At 35.4% G+C, this 24,629-nt stretch overlaps 2 protein-coding genes across 5 annotated transcripts in view; one reads left to right on the forward strand and one right to left on the reverse strand.

Moving 5' to 3' along the window:
- Positions 1-51: 51 nt before the first annotated feature.
- LOC123554065 (emopamil-binding protein-like) lies at positions 52-20,085 on the forward strand. Of its 2 annotated transcripts, none has more exons than XM_045343942.2 (6): positions 52-345; positions 4,102-4,294; positions 6,028-6,097; positions 8,537-8,719; positions 13,903-14,054; positions 15,036-20,085. In XM_045343942.2, coding segments are annotated over exons 1-6 (717 nt in total). In that variant the 5' UTR covers positions 52-343; the 3' UTR covers positions 15,153-20,085. The 2 variants fall into 2 exon arrangements, with proteins under 2 accessions (XP_045199877.2, XP_045199878.2); XM_045343943.2 differs by having other exon boundaries at positions 52-293.
- Positions 20,086-24,260: 4,175 nt separating this feature from the next.
- Positions 24,261-24,629, reverse strand: part of LOC123555359 (monocarboxylate transporter 9-like) — a 29,710-nt gene continuing 29,341 nt past the window's right edge. For all 3 annotated transcript variants that reach the window (XM_053548518.1, XM_053548519.1, XM_053548516.1), the window contains exon 5: positions 24,261-24,469. In XM_053548518.1, the coding sequence (XP_053404493.1) occupies positions 24,261-24,469 (209 nt within the window). The remainder of the gene's footprint in view (positions 24,470-24,629) is intronic.

A 24,629-nucleotide genomic window follows, 5' to 3' on the forward strand; every position in this document is an offset into this window, starting at 1 on the left:
AAATTTAAGCTGCTGAGGTTGGCAAAAAAGTAACCAATCAAAACTTATCTACTATTAAGTGAAAAGCAGGGAGAGTCAGTTTAAAGATTTTGGTATTATTTTCGAATAATAGAAAGGCTAATATACTTCGAAACAACCAGCTTGTTAAACACCACTGGGAAATCCAAGTTTTTACATTATTGCTATTTTTTTATTTTATCACTTTTTTTTTTTTAGAAAAGCTTCAAGTATAATTCACGAATATTTGGCTGTCTTAAAGTTTGTACTTATTATATTCGTACCTTTCCCAAATAGTAAATATTTTATCTGTCTAGAAACAAAATTGCATAAAGCTTTATATCACATGTGTGAAATATATACGTACATTCTATTTCGTTAATATGGAAATTTTAATATACTTTATTACTTTATGTACTTATGTCGTTCGTACTATATTAATTTCGAACCCGGTTGAACCGCAGACACTTGGGTCAGAAAGGTTAGCAAATATTTTGTAGCATTTTAACAAATACTGCATATTGGTGATGATCATAAAACGCAATTTTTTACAATTTCAGCATCCTTTAAAATAGCAGTTTTCACCATCAATGCTCTTAAAATAAGAAGACCTGCAATTGTGAAACTGACACTGGAAACATTTGCTTGTGCTTGTGCCCCAGCCTTATATCGTGCGTGTCATTAACCGGGTACCAAAACCAATACGCTTACAATTATATTAGATATAAATACTGGATCATCACCTATGTGATAAAAGTCCAATGTTGGTTCCCTATTTCGATATGCGCAGTACAGTGAAGGGATCAATTCGCAGGGAAGTGTTCCATAAAATAGAATTTGATCGATTTATAATTGTTATTGATTTCTTGTCCAGTGTCTGTTGTCAGGACTGGTGTCATTTGACAGAATGGTAAAGACGATTGATACCAGGCATTCATAGGTTAATTTAAATGTTTAATCTGCTACTGTTTCCTAGTGACAAAGTTGCAAGTCTTCTTATTTTAAGAGCATTGATGGTGAAAACTGCTATTTTAAGACACGCTGAAATTGTAAAAAAAAATGCATCATATGATTATCAGTTATGTGCGGTAATAAAATGCTATAAAGTATTCGCTGACATTTGGCAGTGACATTTAGGTGGTTGGGGGTCCTGACCCCAAGTGTCTGTGGGTTGAATTTGAAGTCTTGTCTAGCAGCAGTTTCTCAGCCTACCTTGACACGTTTGGAAAATCACAAATACACTAACATTTTTAGATGCGTAAAGGTCTGGTGTTGTGCTATAACTATTTCTGTTTGGTAATATGGAGATGCCATACATATCCGGAACAAAATTTTCTCTGAGTGTTATTTTTAATTTTAAAATGTAATAAATATAAATGACATATTAAATGCACATATGTATATAAATATCTCTGCTGAAAACTGTTCATTTCAGTCAAATTTGGAAAGTTTCAGAATAAATAGGGGAGACTGGGGCACCATGGGACAAAAATGATATTTTTGTGCTATTGTTTCTGAGATATGCATCGGAGAAGACTAGCACTAAAATGTCCCATTGTACCCTGAAACAAATGATGAAGGTTGCAGGTCTGATTGCTCAGTGAATTTGACATAAATGGTGCGCCAAAACATACCGCACCATTTCCGATGTCAGGAGGATAAGCATCTCCAGAACAAAGCAGCACTATGTTTTCTTATTTCAACATTTTGATATTGTATTTTTACTTGAAAAAGATAGGTGAATGTCATAAGCTACTTTCCTTTAATGTCCACATATAGTTTACATAAACAAGTGTTTTCTTTTTTTTGTAGGCCAATTATTTTCTTTATTTGCATGGCGGCCGTGCCAATTATTTTCTTTAATTGCTGATGACCATGCCATGAAAGTCGAGCTGATTATTTTTGTTATTTACGTGTACAGCTAATTATGTCTCCCCCAGGAGACATATTGTTTTTGCCCTGTCCGTCCGTACGTACGTCACACTTCATTTCCGAGCAATAACTGGAGAACCATTTGACCTAGAACCTTCAAACTTCATAGGGTTGTAGGGCTGCTGTAGTAGACGACCCCTATTGTTTTTGGGTCACTCCGTCAAAGGTCAAGGTCACAGGGGCCTGAACATTGAAAACCATTTCCGATCAATAACTAGAGAACCACTTGACCCAGAATGTTGAAACTTCATAGGATGATTGGCCATGAAGAGTAGATGACCCCTATTGATTTTGGGGTCACTCCGTCAAAGGTCAAGGTCACAGAGGCCTGAACATTGAAAACCATTTCCGATCAATAACTAGAGAACCACTTGACCCAGAATGTTGAAACTGCATAGGATGATTGGCCATGAAGAGTAGATGACCCCTATTGATTTTGGGGTCACTCCGTCAAAGGTCAAGGTCACAGGGGCCTGAACATTGAAAACCATTTCCGATCAATAACTAGAGAACCACTTGACCCAGAATGTTGAAACTTCATAGGATGATTGGCCATGAAGAGTAGATGACCCTATTGATTTTGGGGTCACTCCGTCAAAGGTCAAGGTCACAGGGGCCTGAACATTGAAAATCATTTCCGATCAATAACTAGAGAACCACTTGACCCAGAATGTTGAAACTTCATAAGGTGATTGGTCATGAAGAATAGATGACCCCTATTGATTTTGGGGTCACTCCGTCAAAGGTCAAGGTCACAGGGGCCTGAACATGGAAAACCATTTCCGATCAATAACTAGAGAACCACTTGACCCAGAATGTTGAAACTTCATAGGATGATTGTACATGCAAAGTAGATGACCCCTATCGATTTTGGGGTCACTCCATTAAAGGTCAAGGTCACAGGGGCCTGAACATTGAAAACAATTTCCGGTCAGTAACTTGAGAACCACTTGACCCAGAATGTTGAAACTTAATAGGATGATTGCTCATGCAGAGTAGATGACCCCTAACGATTTTGGGGTCACTCTGTGAAAGGTCAAGGTCACAGGGGCCTGAACATTGAAAACCATTTCCGGTCAGTAACTTGAGAACCACTTGACCCAGAATGATGAAACTTCATAGGATGATTGGTCATGCAGAGTAGATGACCCCTAACGATTTTAGGGTGACTCTGTTAAAGGTCAAGGCCACAGGGGCCTGAACATGGAAAACCATTTCCAATCAATAACTTGAGAACCTCTCGACCCAGAATGTTGAAACTTCATAGGATGATTGTTCATGCAGAGTAAATGACCCCTATTGGTTTTGGGGTCACTCCGTTAAAGGTCAAGGTCACAGAGTCCTGAACATTGATAACCAGCTCCGATCAATAACTTGAGAACCACTTGACCCAGAATGTTGAAACTTCATAGGATGATTGAACATGCAGAGTAGATGACCCCTATTGATTTTGGGGTCAGTCTATTAAAGGTCAAGGTCACAGTGGCCTGTTCATGTAAAATCATTTTTTGGAAATAACTTGAGAACCACTTGACCTACAATGTTGAAACTTAATAGGATGATTGGACATGCAGAGTAGATGACCCCTATATATTTTGAGGTCACTTGATCAAAGGTCAAGGTCACAGGAGCCTGAACAGTGACTTGAAAACCACTAGGCCAAGAGTGTTGAAATTTAGCGGGATGACTGGACATGCCAAGTAGATGATCCCTATTGCAGCCAATCATCAGTGTCCCTTTGACTTTCGCTCCTGACCCCTATTGACTTCTTGCCTATAGGACTTTGCATTGGGGGAGACATGCGCTTTTTTACAAAAGCATTTTCTAGTTATTTGTTAAATTTAGTTAAGTTTTTCTAAAAAAAATTCCTGTGTATCAGATCCCCATTGTACCGATTATTTGACCATTTTAACTTAAGCATGCACCTTTTGATAAGTTAACCACCTGTGACAGCATAGTAGTTACGTTGACTATAACTATTATGTTGAATAAACTATATACGATTTCTTGAATTAAAAACTATATGAAAAGTGAGAGACAAGACTAGTGTCATAATTTTTTCACATTTTACTAAATTAGAAGTTAGCATATTCAGCAACATCTGATAAAATAAGATTATAGTGCTGAATGACAGAATTGACCTCAAACATTTCTATGATGTCTGTTATACAGGTCAGTCATGTACAATTCAACTGAGGAAGTAGAGCCACAGATGTCAACAGTGTCAGTAGTCTCATTGTTGCTGACAGCTGTATATATGCTTATAGGATGGGTGTTTGCGACACTCAACAGAGGCAGAGTGTCCAGAGATGACTACTGGGTGTTGGTCTGGCTTGTCTATGATGTTCTCATACATATTACTTTAGTAAGTGGTTAGCAGGGCTCTTGGCATGTGCAGTTGGGTTGGTATAACTTATAAATCAGAAGGTATTTTTCAGTAATAAATTGTCATAATAAAAAATGTGCAGTCAGTCCAAGGCTTGAACCCAGGACCCCTCACTTACAGGGCGACTGCTCTACTGACTTAGCTAAATCTCTCTGTTTCTCCCTGTTTTAATATTCAAGTCCTATACTGTGACAAAGACATCAAGAATATTAGAGAGACGATAAGATTTGGTAATCTTCATACGGAAGACTTCAAGATTTATTAAGAATACTAACATGGTTCGATTCGACTGCCAGTTAAAAAAGAAGAAGGTCTAGCTATGTATATTCTGCAAAACAAAGGTTGGGGTGTCGACCTGTAAGAGAGCATTATGACATCAATTATGACGTCAAATAACTGCATGACATCTGGTTCATTACTGTAAGAGTGCATGATGACATCAGTTATGACGTCAAATAACTGCATGACATCTGGTTCATTACTACTCGAATAAATGAAGTCTAGAATAACTTTTATTAAAACATTTCAATGAGCTTGTAAGAATGAAAACAATGATGGCTTTCTTGTGGTTTATTGCATAGTTCACCACTGTGTGACAGTTAATTGTTCAGATGCTCGGATATGTAACCACTCGGGGCTAACACCTTCGTGGTTCAATGCCTGCTCATCTGAAGGATGAAATAATATTCTTAGTATCATATCTCAAATGGTTTATGAGATGGAAGACATATTGCCTGTGCACAAATGCACAGCAACATTCTGAATTTTAAAACTAGGTATGTTGAGGTCTGACAATAAAACCAGCGATTTTTTCCTTCTTTATAAAGTACCCCTAAAAGGACCTTTTCCCAGTTGAAAAATGCAATCTTTTTTCCAAATTATCATCCAAAAATTCCCCAAATGACCATATTAAGTTTGCATTTTGTTGATTGCAGAAGGAAAACTTAGTTACATTGACAGTCACCATGATTTAACCATTTAAACAGTTTGTTTGATGCTATTTACATGGAATTAAAGGAAGAAATATTCTAAATGATGTTATTAATTAACTATAAAAATTCCCAATCTGAGTAAAAACCCCGCTATTTTTCCCAATTTATCCGGTACCGGACCTTTTCCCAGAAGGGCAAAAAAAAAACACTGAAAACCCATGCTATTTGTTACTTGATTTTGTAAATGATGAAATTTTCACAGAATATACATATAAATGTGAATAACTGTCTGAATAAATTGAGTTGTTCACTGATGTGGTTTAAATGTTTTTCAAAGTGTTGTATTTGCTTTGCTCTTCAGCATAATAATTCATGGAAGAAATACCATTATACCTGTAGTATGAATATTTATTGTGTGATACATTTGATTCATATATTTCATAAAAATGACAATGTAAATGTAGGTGACTGAAATACAGAAGAAAACACAAAATGGAAAAGAGAGTAGGAGTTGAATTCCAAATGAGTGATTGTCACTCATCACTCATTGTACAGGATTTGACCTGTATGGGAAAACACTACAGAGATGTACTGTAGTCCTTTAAGCACTGAAATTAACTTCAATTATTAAGCAGCATTGATTCCATTTTGTGAGATTTGTTTCAGTAAGGAGTCTGTCATTTTTGATGAAATACATGTATTGCAAAAGTCAATAGTTTCACATTATTTCTTGTCATTTTTGAATGCTAGTATTTAAACTAGAATAAATTTATTTTTCAGGAAGGCTCATTTGTTGTTATCTCCCTTGTCAGCACAGTACAGGAAAGTGATCATTTTACTGCCCAGCTTTGTAAGTATTTGGAACCTTGTTCAAGTTTTGAATGACCTAACTGCAAACGGTTTAGAAGAGCTCTTTGTTGCTTACATAAAGAGATTTGATTTCAAATGTTAAAGCAAAAAAGGCTTTTGCTTACATTTCTGTAAATCCTGAAGTTAAAATTTTTTATCTTGCCTATTGGCAAGAAGTTCTGACGAGAAGTTTGCTTGTAAACATAGGATGAGGATGTAATTTTGTGTTTCTGTACAACTGCAGAGACAATAGGACTGTCTTTTCTTGCTTGTTTTGATTTTTGTTAAAAATAATATCAGGGCAACACAATTGTAAGTCATTTTTTGCAACTTGGAGAAAAACTTCAGGTGCCCCTTTGAGCATTATTACAGGTATGGATGGGAACCTTGGTAGACCCACTGGCCTTTGTTTCAAAGCCAGGTAGATGGCATCGTCGAAAGACTTCTACACCCCAAGGAAGGTTAATGATTTGAAGTCAGTGACCTTTATCTCTTAGCCACAGAGGCCTTTTAGATAGGACTATCATCCTTTATGACCATAATATGCACTGAAATTATTTCTATATTGTTTTCTACCAGAATACTTTTCTTTTGTATTGAATTAACATTTTTAGAACTAGAATCATCCTTTCGTTCAAAATAATTATGTTACTGACTATTGCTGAAAGCAAAGATTTTTAGCTTGACTATGTGAAGTATATGGAGAGCTGTCTTACTGTACCCGGCATCATCTTACTGTACAGCATCATTATCATTGTCTGTTTTGCGTCCACACCTTGGTTCAAGTTTTGATGGCATGCGCTTTCTCTTAATTTCTGTAATTACTTGATAGATTTGTGTCAGACTTAGAATAGTTATATCTCTTCATTAGTCATATCAGGTGGCTCAAGGGCCATAACTCTGACACTAATATTTCATGAATTATGCCCCCTTTTTACTTAGAATTTTAGGTTAAAGTTTTGATGCATTTTCACTACTAATTGGATTGTGTGGTCGACAGCTTTGCTCATATTGAAATTTTCAGATTTCTTTAAAAATCAAATAAACCTTGAAGGTTTTCCATACCTCTAATTTTACAAGTGTTTTCATGCAGGTCAGAAATTTTCTTCAAATTAATGATGTATTGAATAATTGAGCCACACCATGATAAAACCAACATAGTGCATTTGCGATCAGCATGGATCCATACCAGCCTGCGCATCCGCACAGTCTGGTCAGGATCTATGCTGTTCGCTTGCAAAGCCCATTGCAATCAGAGAAACCATTAGCAAACAGCATGGATCCTGACCAGACTGCACGGATACGCAGGCTGATCTGGATCTATGCTGGTCGCATATGCACTGTGTTGGTTTTCTCATGGTGCGGCTCATATTGCAAAATATTTGCGTACAGTTTGATACAATACAAATGTAAAAGTGCTTGATGACTGGACACATAACATTTTCTCCATTTAGATATACCTTAAGGGATTATAGGCCATTTTACACTGAAAATATTTGAAATAAGAACAAGTAATGTCTGACATAGAAGTGTAAAAACATGTTTAATGAAAAGAAATTAGTAAAATTTCCTACCCAAGTATCTTGATCTATTTGCAATATTTTCTGAGGAGCCTTAGCTTGCATAATGAGCTTTATCCTGCAGTGATGTTACTTCATATTTTACAGCTGACTGCCAAAAGATGTTTTTATGCCCCCGAAGGTTAAAATCGCACTGTCCGTGAGTCCGTCCGTGCATGCATCCGTTTTAAATTCTTGTCCAGACTGTAACTCTGCCATTCATAAAGGGATTTTGAAAAAACTTGACATAAATGTTCACCATAATGAGACGACGTGTCATGCGCAAGACCTAGACCTCCTAGCTCCAAGTTGAAGGTCACATTAATTTTAGAAGTCAAGGGTTAACAGGGTCTGTTTCTTGGCCGGTCCATAACTCTGCCATTTATCAAGGAATTTGAAAATAATATGACACAAATGTTAACCATATTGAGAAGGTATGTCACGCTTATGACCTGGGTCTCTCAGGTCAAGGTCAAGGTCACACCTAAACTTTTCTGACATATATTGCACAAACAGCTGTAGCATTCTTTGGCGCGCTTCGGTGGCATTTGTCACTATAAATAGTGACAGCTCTTGTTTTTGTTGTTATTTCATATAATTTGGTTGGTTATTTTGATGTCAGTAGGTAATTGTCTTTGAAGTGACTCTAGAGAATAGCATTTACCCTTGCACTCATAATTGAATCACCTATGTCATTTTGATGTAATTTCTATAATAATATAACAATGAATAAATGCACACTGGATGGAGTGACATTACTCCTAGAACAACCCTGGTAAAAAATGTTAGCTGTCGGCAATATATCAATTAAAAATGTCAGTCAGTGACAGCCATAAAAGACAGTCTTTAATCTTTGTGATAATGGAATAATTTGTTTACAGGGAAGGAATATGCTAAGGCAGATGCTCGCTGGGGTGTATCTGATCCAACTATAGTCTCCCTAGAAATACTCACTGTTACCATTGTAGTGGTATTTGCAGTAATGCTCATCTATGCTATAGTGAAGGATCGTTATTACAGACATTTCTTGCAGATTAGTTTGTGCGTATGTGAGCTTTATGGAGGTAAGTCCTCATTTAAGATAACTGGTTCACCAGTAGCTCCGTTGCAAGTGGCTTAGCACCAAAAGGGAAACTGGCATATCTACTCTTCTCACATTCTCACATGGCCTTTACAGCTTGACCATTTAAAGAACAAGTAGATCTATTGGACTCACCTGTGTGTCGTCATCGGTATTGGCGCCACCATTTGGTTAAGTTTCTGTATGTAAGCTGATATCTCAGTAACCACTTGTGGTAATGGATTGAAACTTAAAATAGATATTCACTGTGATAAACTGACTTATACTGCACAGATTCCATAACTCTTATTTTGCTTTTTTACAAAAGTATGCCCCGTTTTAGACATAAAAAGTTTTTGTTAAGTTTTTAGCTCACCAGAGCACAAAGTTCTCAAGGTGAGCTATTGTGACCGGTCATTGTCCGTCGGCGTCCGTCAACATTTGCCTTGTGAACACTCTAGTGGCCACCTTTGTGACCCAATCTTTATGAAACTTAGTCAGAATGTTTGTGTTAATGATCTCTAGGTCAAGTTCGAAACTTGGTCATGTGGGATCAAAAACTAGGTCACTTGGCCAGATCAAAGGAAAAGCTTGTGAACACTAGAGGCCACAGTTGTGATCCAATATTTATGAAACTTAGTCAGAATGATTGTCTTGATGATCTCTAGGTCAAGTTCGAATCTGGGTCATGTGGGGTCAAAAACTAGGTCACCCGAAGGAAGGTCAAATCAAAGGAAAAGCTTATGAACACTTTAGAGGCCACAATTTTGACTCAATCTTTATGATACTTGGTCAGAATGTTTATCTTGATGATCTAGGTCAAGTTCGAAACAGAGTCATGTGGGGTCAAAAACTAGGTCAGTAGGCCAGATCAAACAAAAAGCTTGTGAACAGTCTAGAGGCCACTGTTGTGACCCAATATTTATGAAACTTGGTCAAAATGATTGTCTTGATGATTTCAAGGTCAAGTTCGAATCTGGGTCATGTGGGTTCAAAAACCACCCAGTCAAATCAAAGGAAAAATTTGGGAACACTTTAGAGGCCTCAATTTTGACACAATCTTTATGAAACTTAGTCATAATGTTTATCTAGATGATCTCTAGGTCAAGTTTGAAACTTGGTCATGTGGGGTAAAAAACTAGTTCACTAGGCCAGATCAAAGGAAAAGCTTGTGAACACTCTAGAGGCCGCAGTTACGATCCAATATTTATGAAACTTGGTCAGAATGATTGTCTTGTTGATTTCTAGGTCAGGTTCGAATCTGGGTCATGTGGGGTCAAAAACTAGGGCAGCCGGTCAAATCAAAGGAAAAGCTTGTGAACACTTTGGAGGCCACAATTTTGACTCAATCTTTATAAAACTTGGTCAGAATGTTTGTCTTGATGATTTGTAGGTCAAGTTTGAAACTGGGTCATGTTGGGTCATAAACTAGGTCACTAGGCAAGATCAAAGGAAAGTCTTGTCAACTCTCTAGAGACCACAATTTAAGTTTGAAACTCATGAGAATTAATCAGAATGTTTGTCTTGATAATCTATAGGTCATGTTCGAATCTGGGTCATGTGGGGTTAAAAACTAGGTCACCCGGTCAAATCAAAGGAAAAACTTGTGAACACTAGAGGCCACAGTTGTGACCCAATCTTTATGAAACTTGGCCAGGATGTTTATGTTGATGATTTCTGGGTCAGATTAGAAACTGGGTCATATGAGGTCAAAAACTAGGTAAGTAGGCCAGATCAAAGGAAAAGCTTGTGAACTCTCAAGAGGCCACAGTTGTCACTCAATCTTTATGAAATCTGGTCAGAATGTTTAACTTGATGATCTCTAGGTCAGATTTGAATCTGGGTTATGTGGGTTGAAAAACTAGGTCAGTAGGCCAGATCAAAGGAAAAGCTTGTGAACATTCTAGATGCCACAGTTATGACCCAATCTTTATGAAATTCAGTCAAAATGTTTGTCTTGATGATCTCTAGGTCAGGATTGAAACTGGGTCTTGTCAAAAACTAGGACAGTAGGCCAGATCAAAGGAAAAGCTTGTGAACACAATAGAGGACACAGTTGTGACTCAGTCTTTATGAAACTTGGTCAGAATGTTTGCCTTGATGATCTCTAGGTCCAATTTTAATTTGGGTCATTTTGGATCAAAAACTAGGTCACGTGGTCAAATCAAAGGTAAAGTATGTGAACACTCTATAGGCAACAGTTGTGACTCAATCTACATGAAACTTGTTCAGAATGTTTGTCTTGATGATCTTAAGGTTAAGTTTGAAACTGGGTCATTTGGGGTTAAAAACTAGGTCAGTAGGCCAGATCAACTCGGGTGAGCAATATAGGGCCTTGATGGCCCTCTTGTTTATGTAAGCTGGTATCTCAGTAACCGTTAATGGGAAAAGATTGAAACTTCACACACTTGTTCACTGGCATGATTCAACATGCAATGCATAGGTTCCATAACTCTAGTTCGCATTTTTATAAAATTATGTCTCTTTTTCGACTAAGCAAGTTTTGGTTAAGTTTTTGCATGTAAGCTTGTATCTCAGTTCCCACTAATTGGAATGGATTGAAACATCACACACTTCACCGCTATTATGAGCTGATATGCATTATACAGGTTCTGTAACCGTGTTTTGCATTCTTACAAAATTATGCCCCTTTTTTAGCTCACCTGTCACAAAGTGACAAGGTGAGCTTTTGTGATCGTGCAGCGTCTGTCGTCCGTCCGTGGGTGCGTAAACTTTTGCTTGTGACCACTCTAGAGGTCACATTTTTCATGGGATCTTTATGAAAATTGGTCAGAATGTTCACCTTGATGATATCTAGGCCAAGTTCGAAACTGGGTCACGTGCGGTCAAAAACTAGGTCAGTAGGTCTAAAAATAGAAAAACCTTGTGACTTCTGTAGAGGCCATATATTTCACAAGATCTTCATGAAAATTGGTCAGAATGTTCACCTTGATGATATCTAGGTCAAGTTCGAAACTGGGTCATGTGCCATCAAAAACTAGGTCAGTAGGTCAAATAATAGAAAAACCTTGTGACCTCTCTAAAGGCCATATTTTTCATGGGATCTGCATGAAAACTGGTGAGAATGTTCACCTTGATGATATCTAGGTAAAGTACAAAACTGGGTTACATGCCTTCAAAAACCAGGTCATTATGTCAAATAATAGAAATACCTTGTGACCTCTCTAGAGGCCATATTTTCAATGGGTCTTCATGAAAATTGGTCAGAATAAATGACGTCATACTTAGTTCATGTGGGGACAGGTGAGCGATAAAGGACCATCATGGTCCTCTGGTTTACTTTGATGTCACGGTGTAGGAATTGAATATTAAAAAGGGGAGAAGATGTGTAGGTGGCCGGGTAGCTCAGTCGGTAGAGCATCGGAACGATATTCCAAGGCTTCCAGTTCAAGTCTCAGTCTGGTTGCACATTTTTCTCACCCTGGGAAATTTGGCGCCCAACGTGGGACTGTGACTGAATATACTCCCAAGATAATGTTTACCTTGTTCTCTGTCCTATTAGAAATTCGAGGATGAATTTCATATAGTGGGAGAGTATGTCACGGTGTAGGATTTGAATAACGTATTAAAACGGGGAGAAGATGTGTAGGTGGCTGGGTAGCTCAGTCTGTAGAGCATCGGAACAGTATTCCGAGGCCCCCGGTGCGAGTCCCAGTCTGGTTGCACATTTTTCTCACCCTGTGACATTGATATTTATTCAGTAGACAAAAATGTTGAATAGTCGAGCGTTACTCAGGAATGAGGTGCTGAGTGAGGTTTATATCAGTTGTCGATCTTCTTTCAGATCAGATATAAAATGATTACTATAAAGATATGCTTGGAGTGAACATTTAGAATGTCTTCTTATACAAAGAATTCTATATAAACTATGTATATCATCATCTGTCATTGAAAAATTAAAAACGTGAAAAGTTTGGAAACCAGTATTATATAATAATAATAATAATAATAATAATAAAGACTTTATACTTGCGAAAACAAATGTAAAACTGCAGGGCACTAGACAATTCAAACTAGACCTTGATATATATTAGGTTTGAACTGTCTGGCCATCCATATATCTGTCAATCACACTTATATGTTCATCTCCTGCAGTTTCTATCCGATTGATAAGCTTGGTATACTTATCAACATGACATGAACATGCGCATATTTTTGGGACTTTCATGTCCAATATTGTTTTTCTAGAGTTATGACTGTAATGTGGACTTAATTTATCATTCTGTTTAGCATTTTCAGGGGCATATGTCAGACATTGACAGCATTCTCGTTTGGGACTGGTACTACTGCTAGTATCCTCTAAAGGGGAATATCACATTATTTTGAAATAGAAGGGGGATGATTTTTACGACATACTGTATATCCTGTTAAATAGAGGATATTATAAGAGTGTCTTTTCATATTGAATTTATTAAACAAGTTGAATTAAATAATAAAATGTGAGGCTCTGCCGAGCATTTTATTAATTTTATTCCATGAGTTTAATAAATTCAAAGTGGAAAGTCACAAAATGTAATATTCTTTTTATCACATGTTAGCTTTTTCAACCAAAACATAAAAAATTCTACTTTCTTTAACTACTGTAAACAAGTCAATTGGACCAACGTCTCCGATACTTTAAACAACGTTGATGTCAAATCTTTATTACCGGTACACTAGTGTATTATCAGATTTATCAGTAATGGCTTTATTTCACTCCCGCGAAATCAAACATGTGATAAATATAATTATATCTTTAAAAAAAATTATCATTGATAATGATTTAAAATGACAACAGTTTTACTGTCTTTTGATGGAAGTCTCTAAAATGTCAAGAATATACTTTTTTTTCATGGGGATTTTGGCAAAAATGGGGATAGACTACCAGTATCCTCAGCCCCCAAAACAACCAAACAAGTGCCCTGATATGTTGTTCTACTTCAGTTTTTACTCTTTTTCTGATCATTGATTTTTGTACTGTATAGAGGTTCTTAACAGAAATTTATTTGGCAACAAGCTTATTCCTAAGGTTAAATTATTTAGAAAAAAGACACTGCCAAGGAGTCTGTTCAAAGGGAGAATCAGGCATTGTTATTGTATGTTATGGGAATAGCCCTAACATTTTTCAGTAGATATATAAAGGGAAATCATTTAGCCTTATCTGACAGACACACCAATTCCTTGTAGGTTGGATGACATTTTGTCCTGAGTGGTTGACAGGCAGCAAGTATTTGAGAACAGATAACTGGTTACATTTGTGGGTCTACCTTGTTTTCTTCAACATGCTATGGGTGGTGATACCATTACTACTGCTGTGGCAGTCTTGGTTTGCTATGAAGGTTTGTATAATTTGTTTTTCTTCACATTTTGTATAATGTTAAGTAACGTATTTTCATATCATGTCTGAGGTCTGTCAAAGCACTTATATCACAGCTCAAGAATCTGTTATACAGCCACTGTGAAATCATGTTTATGAACAACTTTAATTATACATAATCACTTTTTTAAATGTTTGAAATTTTATAAACGTGACATCATAAAATAATCCGCCACCCACTCCCCACCTCCCTGAAAACATGAACTCGGCACTTGAATTGTTATTCACATTTGTTGTGGCATCAGAAAAATATACTTTGTGAGAAAAAAGTCAGTGTTGAAAATACCTTGTGTCAAGATTTGTATTCTTGATTTTTAAGATCACATTATAGAATGCAAAGTCCTCTAAGTTAAAAACCTATACTTTAGTTATTCTCATTTTCTATGATTTGAAATAAATTAATGAACTTCAAGGGCAATATTTTAGTAATTTAAATGACAAAGCATACATAGTTTACTAAGGAACTTGGACATAGTTTTCTCAAGGGAAATCTATGTCATGTTTTGCGCAATGAATTTCTCTGAGGGGCATGGTTGGTTTGCTTAGTATACTGCATGCAGGACTATGGATTGAGAGGTTGTGGTGATCTCAAAGCTATAGGAATATTTTCAATGACAATTTGACAGACAACAATAGAATCGAAGTTAGCTTTAAACATTCAGCTTCAGAGATGTTTATATGCTGTTACTTAATAGGACCATCACAAAATAGAAATAGAGGCACCTAAGATAGGTAGCCAGAACTAATTCGAAGTAATTTGTCCACTAGTCTTGATTCATACGGACAAGTTTTCAACAGGTTAATACCTGTACAGATCCCAGGAACACTGCTTAGGTTATTAACAAGCTTACGTTTGGACTCTTTTTGTATGAGTGGTGAGCAGCTTGATTTAAGATATGTATTTTCACAGTAGTTTGAAATGTACATAAGATATTTATTTCAGGGCGGGTTTGGAGAAGACGGGGCATTAATAGAAGAGGTGACAACAACAACAACAAATACAGTGAGAACCTACAATAAAGTACCAAAGGACAGACCGATAAATTTTAAACGAGAATAGAATATATTAAGAAACTGCTGTCCTTCAGAACCTTGTATGTCAGTTTTGGTCATTTTTCAGGAGACAGAAAAAGTATATACAGTGTTCTGAAAAATCATTTCCATTTCTTCACTGTACTTTAGACTCAATCAAAAGCAATTACAATTGCTTCGGTGTAAGGATTACTTCAATATTTCCCATCATTTGCCTTATGTTGCATTGGTTACACCAGTTGATTCAGGAAAACAAGTAAAATTCTGTGAAGACTGTTCATATGTAACTTTTTAATATTAAATCTCCAGTTTAGTGAAGGAAGTTTCTGGCATTTGTTATTGCTCAACCTTTAGCACAGTTGTCTGTCCGTTACTTATTGATTCTGGTTTAGGGATAAATATAAATTTGTATAGTTGTTACTTCATGTTAATTGAAACAAACTAGGTGCGAAATTGTTTTTAGTTGATAAAAAGCGGAAAGGTTAACTTAGTGTCTGTCTAAAGGAAATGTGGATGCTATGAAAACAGAAATGACTGTTTACAAGACTTAGTATGATTGATGTCAAAATAGAAAATGTTGTACATGGTTGTTACTGTTTATTTTGATGCAAGATGTATGGTATTACAAGTTATAGTGATTTATACTTTTCTTACATACAATTGTCTGTTGAAATAAATGTAATAAAATCTAAGAATATTTTTCGAAAATAAACATCAAACAAAACATTTCATGTCTGAATTTTGGACTTTATATAAGTCTTTTTAGTAATTATGTAATAATTTATGTGCTGAATTGAAAATTTAAGAAAACTGAATTAGTTTATCATAAAATTCATTATAGTTTGTTTTGGTAGGTTGTAAACTTAATAATATTCAGATGTGAATGAAAATATTTTATGTTCATTTTTTATGATAGAAACTGTTTAAAACACTTCTTTCAAAGAGTGAACCTTAAAGTATGTACTATGTTATGGAGCAAAGTCAACACAGTTGATTTAAATTTGTTTAATAGTAAGTGATGCTTGACATGTTCTTAATTCAGCAGATACGAATGATCAGACATCAAGAAAGAACAAATTCATCACTTTGAACAGATCTATTCCCTTGGTGCCATTCACCTAAAGTAGATTTTTATAAAAGATAGTGCACGAATGCTGGAAAGAATATTTTGAATGAAAGGATTTTCTATGTTTTGGTCAAGTCGACTATAAAACAGAAGGCGAGTCAGAAAATATGATAAATTTGTCTTCACTTTATTCTGAAACACAGAAATTAAGTCTTTTATCAAAAGATGAATTATGCATTGTGTTCAATGATACAAAATACCAACTGTCTGATAGTTACCAACTCCAGTATTTTTGCAGAACTAAGTACCACTAAAGAAGTGCATCACCAGAACAGACATACAAGGTTATAATAGTGATGTTAAGGAATAGCTCAAGTATCTCGTAACCATATTTGCTTACCATTGTATAAATTATCAAAAGTTTCTAAAAGACTGCATATTTGTGCTAAAATTGATTGCAGTTAGTTTTGCATATCATGTAAGTTATCATGTTGTGTATTGAAATTTATTAACAGTGATATTTATACATGTACATCCATATTAGAGGTTGAATATATTTGCAAAAATATTTACTCATGCTAGATTTGTAGTCATCCATAAAATATTTGCACCATAACTTTAGAATATTCTTTGTTTTGTTATTTTCAGATATGTGTTAAACATGACAATTTTTGTATCTTATTTGCACAAATCTCTCTTATATTCACTGTTTATTGCCGTTAAACAGTATAATATGTGGTACCCATGACACTTTCCTGCTGAAGATATCTCTGTTTATAGTAAAAGTATGAGACAACTTGATATTTCGGTCCATATGCAATATACAGACTGTATAGTAGAACAAAAGTGCGACATAGTTTCTAACAGTTTTTGTCTGACTGCCAAGTGTGTTAACTTGCTAAAGGACCTCATTGTCATGTATTATATTTTGTTTGTTTTCATTGTTAGTTGTTAAGAAATTGACTTTGTCATACAAAATTCTGTCACATGTATGTTAAGACCATATGTTCTGCATTCTTCTTACATTCGAAATTACTCAATTTTCTGTATTCTAGGAAACTGTCTTTTTCTCAATGAATCATGAAATTGTTTTGACACTATTCAGTTCATTTAAGATGTTAATTATTATTCAGGTGTAGGACAGTATTAAAACTTGTCATATTTTCACCAAGAGCAACTTCATGTCAGTGTTCTGTAAGGCAGCAGCTAGTCTCATGAGAATTAGATAAGATGGTGCCTATGCAATATTTTTGTTGAAAATGAAGAATATTTTACTATGTACACCTAAATGTTTGTCAGAATGTTTATAGAAATGTATATTCAATATAATTCTTTATTTCTCGCATAAACCAAAGGTTTAGGTGAGCTGTTAGAACTGGTGGATTGTCTGGCATCCACATTTGGTTTGTTAACACTCTAGAGGTCACAATGTTTGCCCTGTTTGAATGAAACCTGGTTAGAATGTTTGTCTTCATAAAACTTCTGGGGGGATTGAAATTGGTCATCTGTGGTAAAAAAAACTAGGTTATATCATAGACAGTCATTGTTAACACTCTTAAGGCCATATTTTCTACCTGATCTTCATGAAATCTGGTCAGACTGTTGTCTTGGTGAAATCTATGTCAAATGTGAAACAAGGAAATCTTGGTTTAAAACTAGGTCAGTTTGTGAAATCGTAGGAAAAAAATGTTTACACTCTACAAGTGGTATTGTTTACCTGATCATTGTGGAACCTGGTCAAAATTTTTCTTTTTGTGAAGTGAAGTCAGTTTTGAAACTGGGTCATTTTGGATTAAAAATTAGGTCATGAGGTTAGGTCATGTAAGGACCTTGTTAACTCTCTATAGGTAAATTTTCTACCTGATTTTTATAAAAGCTGCTCAGAATGATTGCCTTAATGAAATCAAAACCATTTTGAAACTGTCATATGGGGTCAAAAACTAGGTCAAATAATAGGATTATGTTTTAACTCTATATGTGGCCCAGGGGTCTAGTGGTAACACACTTGACTGTCAATCCAGAGGTACAGGGTTCGAATCCTGGACCAGGCACTGAGTGTCTCCCACCTTACTTAGAGGCCTGTACTGGTTTTTCCCAGGTAAGACAGTTTCATGTGTATTGGTGCTATACACCGGGCACAATTAAAAGAACCAGACTGTCTTTTCGCAAAGAGCTAGGCTAAATTAGCTGGACAGGCCTTATCAAACAAGGATTTCTTTCTGTTCTGGGGGGGGGCTTCATTTCATTCGCACCCTGAATGGCTCCGTTTGCGCTTTGTGAAGCGCATTTGAAAGTGTTTATCATGAAAAGAGCGCTCTATAAATCTGGTATAATAGTAATAACTGTGCTTGATCTTCATTAAAGCTGGTCACACTGTTTGTCTTTATGAAATCAAGACCAGTTTGAAACTGGGTCATATGGTCAAAAACAAAGTCTCTGAAAAACTTCATTTACACATTCTAGGTGATGTTTCTACCGGATTTTTATGAAGGTAAAAATGTTTTTATGCAGTCTAGCTTCAGTTGGTGATAAAGTAGGTCACTAAGCTGAAACATAGAAAAACCTTGTTAACACTCTTGAAGTTGTATTTTCTAAATGATTTTTGTGATACTTTGTCAGAATATTCATTTTTTATGAAGTGTATGTCAGATTTGAAACAGGATCTTCCGGCATAAAAAAATTTAGCTCACTAGGTCAAATCATAGACATATTTTTAACACTTCATAGAAGCCGTGTTTTCTTCTTCATCTGTACGAAACCTGTACAGAATGTTGTTTATGAAATCTAGGACGTACCCAAAACTTGGTCATCATGACATAATATTCAAGGTCAAAGAGTTAAGATCGGGTCAACATTGCCCTCTTGTTTAAAGTACTCGTCTAAATGTGACAAGTTTAAAAATATGTTAAAGGTGATCTTTGTTCATCTTTCACTAAAAATGAAAGTTCTTACAATTTTTTGAAAAAAAAAATGTTTTAAAACTGGAGTTATGGCCCTTGTAAGCTATGCTGCCTTTATACTGTGATAAGAGTATTATAATACTATAATGTAATAGCCAGAGATTAATAACATATTTCCTAGAAAAATAATTATTGTTTTATGATAAGAGATACAAAATACATGTATGTGTAAAGTTATTTTGGAGCTTCTAAATTAGTTATGTATTGCTATTGGCCTGAATAGGGGATATTTTGCAACGATCTGAGACTGCCATATTTTATACTTAGGGCATTCACTTTGTGAAAGACATTTCGATCTTTCACTGAAACAAAATTATACCAAATTTATACCTCATAATTTACAATTTCACATTATTTGCTCAGAATGGCAGCAGTATAACATCTTTTTTGAGAAGATATATGTATATAAATATTAAGGTTGTGGCTTTCATGTATTTTCTATCACATGTGAGTTTTACATATCAGGTAAATACACAGGCAATGATTGTGACTTCCATTATTGTGTTGCAAAACAGTTTATAGAGTAACAGATGTAGTGAATCAATATAGTCAAATTACTGTAGATATAGAAACCAAATAATTACACCAAACTGGACTTTTCATTCATATACCCATGCCTGCACTAGTGACCACTACGGTAGCATTTGACATTTACTTGTGTTTAAAATCTCTAAATTTAAATCAGTTGTTTGCAAACACTGCGGGCTCATAATGCTACTGTCCTATATTGTGTCTTGTTTCTTTAAAGATCGAACTAACCGTCTCTTGGAAACATACTTGAAAGACTAGAACATACACAAGACACACCAATATGAGTAGTTTTGATGTAGTTTGCGGCATGCAGTCCTGCATGCAAAATTTGCTTTTGTGTGATACAGCTTTTACAGGAATGTTATTTTATATATCGGCTTACGAAATAAAACTTACAAAATATTGTAGTGGATTTTGTCATTCATTAGTGTGGGCTGGTGCTGGTGCTGGTCAGTATTATTATGTAAATGTTTCAGTCAACTTGCGTTGATAAACAATTATTGTGAACTTTCATGCAGTGTATCAGTCATCATATATATAATGTAGTAACTTTTCATACACGACGTCTTCTGTAATTGTGACCTGTAACACCTTCACTATCATCACAACAAATGCTATGAAATTCCGAGAAACTTGCCCATTATTGCAAATATACATGCACGTCTATACCACACACGCATCTCTTACACATGAGGTGCCATCATTGATTCTTTGGTTCCAAACCCTCTATAGATTGTCAGACCATTGAGACCAACATCACATAGTCTTCCTGGGAGCTGATACTTCCTGTTAATGTCTATACCGCCAAGCGACGTGCCACTTGTCGGCGCCAAGTATCTACATGTATACCTCTGTCATAGGTTGAGAATGTACAGCTATTAATGTAACCAAAGGAAACATTGAAAATTTATTGTGAAATCAAAATTTTCAAAAAGATTCAAAGTAAAAAAAAAAATGCTTTATAAATACTGTTTCAGATCATATATATAATTGTTTGCGAGATATTAAAGGCCTTTTCATTGCACAGCGATGACGACATAGTATTCAATTTGTTTTAGTCAACTTTCTCCGTACAAAAATATTCTGTACCTACAATAAAGTTTTTACGAAGATAAACGTACAGGGCAAGACATGAATAACCTTTATTCGCAAATGACACTGTAATTTATGGTCGAATGAAAATTGTTATTCATTACCAACAATCGAGAAAAACGAGCAATCAGTTACTTTTATGTATTTTGATAGCAGTTTCATAGGAATAGTTTCCATAGTTATTTACATAATATGTATTTAACAAAATTTTATTACGATCCGGATGCATGTTACTGTAGTAACTTTCAACTTGATACACATCTTTTTAATGAAAAATGTTTCATATCACTATACCGTGACGATTGGCGGTTATATGCCGAGCGTAATAATTTCACGCGGGCGTAGCGCGAGTTGTTATTTCGTACGACTCATAACCACCGGAGTATATAAATAGTGTTCAAACATGGCTTTGCTATAAATTATTTCGATTCTAATATTTTTTATAATTGTAAAATTTAGATCAAATATGATAGATTTTTTTCTTCGCGCATGTATTGTGCCAAACGATGGTCGTTACGCTCCTTTGTTTATACACGCCAGGACCGGAAATGGTAATACGTCTTGCGGAATAGTTCCATTAGAGCGCAAATGATGTCGAATTATTGATTGAATAACCAATTAATCAAGGCATTTGTGCTAAGTGACATTTCGTTTTAAACATGTTTTGATCAAATTTGAAAGGGCTATTTGTCAATTTAATGCTTACCTGGTGCTAATTATCACTTCGGCGTGACGTCAACATAATTCGTTGTGATGATTTAACCTTGCTATATAAGCATACTAGAATAACTTACATTTCTCCGGTGAAGCATCATTTTTGTTTTTCCCTTCAATCCTTTGAAATGCACATCAGAAAAGTTTAAAGCTTGTAAAAGCGGGATTATCAAGAGCTTTTCTCATTTTTAATATCAGCAACTAAAAAGCACAAAGACTTATTTTGCAACGTTACTTTATACTAATGTATTTTTTGTATTTTTATAACATTTTCATAGATCAATGCCGTCTTGGTTAAACATATTTTATTGCATAATTTTATGTTTACAACATGCTCATTCCTTGGTAGTAAAGTTCCAGCAACTAAAACGATGTTTGGTATCGTAAGTAGAACTGCAATTAGTATTTGGTACTAAGTATTTTTAGCTCATCTGATTTTTTGGGGGAAAAAATGAGTTATTGTCATCACTTGATCGGCGTTTGGCGTTGGCGTTGCCTGGTTAAGTTTTATGTTTAGGTCAGCTTTTCCTTTAACTATCAAAGATATTGCTTTGAAACTTGCAACAGTACTTCACCGTCATAAGCTGACCCTGTACAGCAAGAAACATAACTCCGTCCTGCTTTTTGCAAGAATTATGGTCCCTTTTGGACTTAGAAAATCGGATTTCTTGGTTAAGTTTTGTGTTTAGGTCAGCTTTTCTCCTAAACTATCAAAGCTATTGCATTGAAACTTGCGATACTTGTTCATCATCATAAACTGACTCTGTACATCAAGAAACAAAACTCCATCTTGCTTTTTGCAAGAATTGTGGCCCTTTTTGGACTTAGAAAATCATATGTAGGACAATATTTCTATTATACAAAAAACAAATCAGATGAGCCTCAGTCTTCGCAAGGCGGTGCTCTTGTCTAAAATGTCTTAACTCAAATTACTACATTTCTTTTCTCATACAGGTATTGTGTCTCACTAAATTAAAATATATCAGATACTTCAAGGATATGAATGTTTTTGTTAACGATGACTTCTTGGAAGATAAGATGGCAACTGCTTAATTTCTCCAAAGCAACGAGAGAATGTGAAATGATTCAGTGCGTCTTCCATTTTCAAAGTTTTCACTATATCGTTAACCACATCGATAACATTTGAAAATAAATGAAGTAGTCTGGAACCATTCTACTTTTAAATCTTGAATACATCAATGCTAATTTATTCGGACAGATAAAACCATCCAATGTCTCGGTATAATGAACAGTAGAAATAATAATGAATTTTGATGATGAATAAATGGTGATGATTATATGATATTTAATTATGTTGATGAACAAATGATAATGAACTATGATGAATGAATAAACTGAATGAATGTGCTAGTACGTATGGATCCAGTGCCTATACGGAAGGAAGAATAGCATGAGAAACACCATTTGGTGTCTATTGCCTACATATCCATTTATACACGCTGTTAGGTATATTGTTGGTATGTAGAGATCGATTCCTTCTAGATCTATGTAATTATTATACCCCCACCAAACATGTTTGAGGGGGGTATATAGGAGTCAGTTTTGTCGCGTCCCGTCGCGTCCCGTCCCGTCCCGTCGCGTCCCGAAATCTATTATCTCAGTATTTACCAAATGGATTTGATTCAAACTTAAAATACATGTTCCACCTTATCACCCACATCATGTGACACAAGGTGCATAACTCTTGACACCAAGTTTTCATGAATTATGTCCCCTTTTACTTAGAATTTAAGGTTAATTTTGTTGTATTTTCACTATATCTCATTTATTACTAAATGGATTTGATTCAAACTTAAAATAGATGTTCCACCTCATCACCCACATCATGTGACACAAGGTGCATAACTCTGACACCAGTTTTTTTTATGAATTATGCCCCTTTTTACTTAGAATTTTAGGTTGATTTTGATGTATTTTCACTATATCTCAGTTACTACCGAATGGATTTGATTCAAACTTAAAATAGATGTTCCACCTCATCACCCACATCATGTGCCCACATCATGTGACACAAGGTGCATAACTCTGACACCAATTTTTCATGAATTATGCCCCTTTTTACTTAGAATTTAAGGTTAATTTTGATGTATTTTCACTATATCTCAGTTACTACTGACTGGATTTGATTCAGACTTAAAATAGATGTTCCACCTCATCACCCACATCATGTGACACAAGGTGCATAACTCTGACACTAATTTGTCTTGAATTGTGTCCCCTTTTACCTAGAATTTAAGGTTAATTTTGATGTATTTTCACTATATCTCATTCTGATTGGCTTAGAGCCAAAGGGAAGTAACCTTTTTTTAACTTTTGTACTGAGTTTCTTCCCCTTAAATTCCATGAATTAGTCTATTTTTAGAAATCCTATTTTTAGATTTTCAATATTTTAGGTATTTTTCTAACTTTTTTATAATAAGTCTTATGTAAAAAGTAAAAACATTTTTCTGTGGTAACATGGGTCGGCAAGACACATTTTTGTATTCACTTTTAGTGTATCTCTAATATTAGAGATTTAATATATTTACTAGTACTACTATACTAGTATTATACTAGTATTACTTATATGTGACGCCCAGGATGAAGTACTCCAAAGTATTTTTAAGATTTCTTATGGTTGCCATTCTTCTGTGACAAGACCGTATGGTGGGGGTATGAGTCACTCCTGTGACAGTTCTAGTTTGCACTAAAGATAACGAAACATCACCAGATGGAAAACTTTTAACACTTCGAATTAGTATTTAAATTCCATTTATTCAGATTCCTTCTTTAAGCTTTCTGTTTCAAGACAAATACTAGCATGCGCATGCGCGTCCGGCAAAGAGGCGGCTTCTCCCTCTTCACGTTCATCATTGCTGGTAATGTAGTAAGTCTTGTCTTCTAGTTTATCTTCTGAAGGTGCAAGGGGTGCTTTTATAGATGCTAATATTCCAAGAATACTACCCACTAACACTACTAGTCCTGAAAGAAAATGTAAACAAATGGTGTCAACATTGTATTACATATGTACGGAATCCGTCGTTTAATAACGTCGCCGTCGTATTGCATGTCGATTGTCTACTCAGAAGAATACATGGTTGATACACAACACGACGCACGACAATGCGAAACGACGCTTGCA

This window comes from Mercenaria mercenaria, chromosome 7 (assembly GCF_021730395.1).
Source record: "Mercenaria mercenaria strain notata chromosome 7, MADL_Memer_1, whole genome shotgun sequence".
NCBI lineage: Eukaryota > Metazoa > Mollusca > Bivalvia > Venerida > Veneridae > Mercenaria > Mercenaria mercenaria.